The sequence below is a fragment of the Chrysochloris asiatica genome, unplaced genomic scaffold (genome assembly GCF_000296735.1).
Source record: "Chrysochloris asiatica unplaced genomic scaffold, ChrAsi1.0 scaffold00004, whole genome shotgun sequence".
NCBI lineage: Eukaryota > Metazoa > Chordata > Mammalia > Afrosoricida > Chrysochloridae > Chrysochloris > Chrysochloris asiatica.
The window spans coordinates 16036574-16039739 of NW_006408522.1; the positions used below are offsets into that span (position 1 = coordinate 16036574).

At 40.4% G+C, this 3166-nt stretch overlaps 1 protein-coding gene across 1 annotated transcript in view; it reads left to right on the forward strand.

Moving 5' to 3' along the window:
• Positions 1-3166, forward strand: part of RFX7 (regulatory factor X, 7) — a 160226-nt gene that overhangs the window by 143666 nt on the left and 13394 nt on the right. Inside the window, exon 8 of the mRNA XM_006831618.1 lies at positions 2464-2759. Within this exon, the coding sequence (XP_006831681.1) occupies positions 2464-2759 (296 nt within the window). The remainder of the gene's footprint in view (positions 1-2463; positions 2760-3166) is intronic.

Consider the following 3166-nt stretch of genomic DNA (forward strand, 5'->3'; position numbering starts at 1 on the left):
GCCTAAGATATCGATGTTTATGCGTTCCATTTCATTTTTGACCACTTCCAATTTTCCCAAATTCATACTTCGTACATTCCATGTTCCAATTTTTATATATATATATATAATGTGTGTGTGTGTGTGTAAAAACAAATTCACCTTCAAAGGATGAAGGTTAATCACTACCAATGATATTTAAAATAATATGGTACAAAATTTGAAGAGATTCTATAAATATTAGCAACTACTAGGTAGCATAGTGGTTATGAATCAGGCTGCTAATCTCAAGGTCAGCAGTTCGAAACTACCAGCGGTTCCATGGGAGAAACATAAGGCTTTCTGCTCCTGTAAAGATTTACAGCCTCAGAAACCCTATGCAGGGTCTCTAGGAGTTGTAACCGACTCCACAGCACATAACCACGACCAGGTGGCGCTGTAGGATCAGCACTGGACTGTGAACCACAAGGTCAGCAGTTCAAACCCACTAGCTACTCCTCTGAAACCTTATACAGGGTCGCTATGAGTCAGAACTGACTCAACGGCACTCAACAACAAGTTGAGTGTTGTTGAGTTGATTCCAACCTATAGTGACCATGTATGGGGTTTCCAAGGAGCAGCTGGTGAGTTTGAACCGCTGACCTTGCAGTTCAAACAGCTTTACAGTCTGGCACATGAACCCACAGCACCACCTTCATAAAAGAACAGGTTGTGTTACAAATGCCCTCTTTAAGTCAGCTGCTTGGAACTCATTACTCTCTAGAAACCCTGGCAGTTAGGATAAGACTGCTTGAGCTGTGAACCACTGACAGAGGCTCTCAGGGGTACAGGAGCTGGGAAGCCAGAGCTGAGACTGGGACCTGGGAGGGAGTAATTGAATTCAAATTGGATTTGAAGAGAAAAACCAGTGCTTAGGGGATAAAAAGAGGGTGGAGAGATTAGTAAGGAGTGAGTGTGTAGGAGAGTGTCTACAGTCGGTTCTTTCTCTCCTTCCTGCCCCCTCCCCACCTCAAGTTATTGCTTTTTAACTAGAATAAGAAAAAGCAAAAATCGGGCCAGAGAAAGGAAGGGCAATTAGACCAGCAGAATTTTCCCTTTCCCTTCCTTTTTCTTTCACCACTGGTTTTGCCTACCACAGTTTTCTCATGATCTTAATGCTACACCCCAAATACAAGTGACTTTTCTTGTTTTTAGAAAATAATTTTATTACATAATCCATTTTCTTAAAATTTGTATCCTCTTTATTTCATCATTCTTTTTTTAAATGTTTATCTGAAGGTCATTTTTGCTCAGCAATATCATATCAGAATTTTAACCTTAGTCTTAACAAGAAACTGGTGCATTTCTTCTAGATCAGTTACTGGAATAATGGTATGTTGTTGTTCTTGTGTACTCGCAAGTTGTTTCTGACTCATAGTGACCCTGTTTAGGGTTTCCAGGGAGTGGCTGGTGGGTACAGTCCAGTGCTTATCCTACAGTGCCACACTTGGCCTCCTGAAATAATTGTATATGAACAGTAGCTATTTTGGGGAGGTTTTGATAGGATAAAAAAATTGTTTTGCCTAATTTTCTCTAAGATATAGGTGGCTTCAAGGAGCTCTGGTAGTGTAGTGGTTACGAGTCAGAATGTTAACCTCAAAGTCAACAGTTTGAAACTACCAGCCATTCTGCAGGAGAAAAATGAGTATTCCTACTCCTGTAAAGATTTACAGCCTCAGAAACCCTATGCAGGGTCACTGTGAGCCGGAACTGACTCCATGGCACACTGCCACCACCACCATAGGTGGCTTCAGCAAATATTTATTGAGTGCCTCTTGTGGACTGAAAATTAAAATCATGAAAATTCATGAGTTTCTTCCTAATTAAAAGGAGAGAGAAACCTTACTGACATCTACTGATAAAATTTAAAACATGGTATCTTGGCATTTATTGATCTTAGCTTCAGTACTTTTCTGACACATACCAACTACTACTCAAAATCCTCATCCATTAGTGATGGTTTAACTAAAACCAATCTGAGTTAAACCATATTTTAAGGTATCAATTAAAAGCATATTGACAAATTTATAAAAATAATCTTAAAGAAACCATGAATTAAAAATTGCAGTTTTGTTTGCTTTGTCCAGTTGTTATTGTTGTTAAGTGCCACTGAGTCCTGGTGTGGTGCTGTGGGTTAATGAGCCAGACTGCAAAGCTGTTTGAACTGCAAGGGTGGCAGTTCAAGCACACCAGCTGCTCATTGGAAACCCTAAACAGGGTGACTATAAGTTAGAACCGACTCGACAGCCCTTAACAACAACAATATAGGGTTTCTGAGGAGTTACTGATGGGTTTGAACTGCCAACCTTGCAATTAGCAGTCCAGTGCTTATCCTACAATGCCACACCACCTTTGCCCAGTAGATGTCTACATATTCAAAGAAATTGAGCAGTAACTGCCTTCTATAAAGAAGACAATTTAATTTTGCTTTCTGTTTATTTTTAGGAATTAAAGGAATTACCCAGCCTTCTGCATTTATACCTACAGCTGAAAGTAACTCCTTTCAGCCTCAAGTGAAGACTTTGCCATCTCCTATTGATGCAAAGCAACAATTGCAACGGAAAATCCAAAAGAAGCAGCAAGAACAGAAACTACAGTCCCCTTTGCCAGGAGAATCCTCAGCAAAAAAATCAGAAGGCACTGCAACCAACGGAGTCACTAACCTTTCTAATGGAAATCCTGCAATCCTTTCTCCTCAGCCGATTGGTATCGTTGTGGCAGCTGTCCCTAGTCCCATTCCGGTAATATCAATAAATAATGTTTGCTTCATTAGGATGTTGGGAAGGCAATCTTTTAACTAAAGATGATAGAGGGGAATGGAGTCAAGTATAGATGTATATAGGTGGGTGCTTCAAAAAGTTCATGGAAAAATGTAATTAAAAGATGATGGAGGGAGGGGCAGGGCTTGCTGGCAGGGTGGATAGGGTAGAAGTGCAGTGAGGATCTCTGTCAGCAGTAACACATAATACTGGATGGAGCAGGTTCAGGGAACAGTTCCAAAACTCTGAATCATGTATATAGGAATATTTTAAGTTTGAAGGCTTATAGCCAGTGGAATTTGTAGCAGAAGCAAGAAATCTCATACTTTCAAACTTGCTGGGCTTAGCAGTGCTAAGCCACCATTTTGGGTGAGACCAAGAGGCAGGAC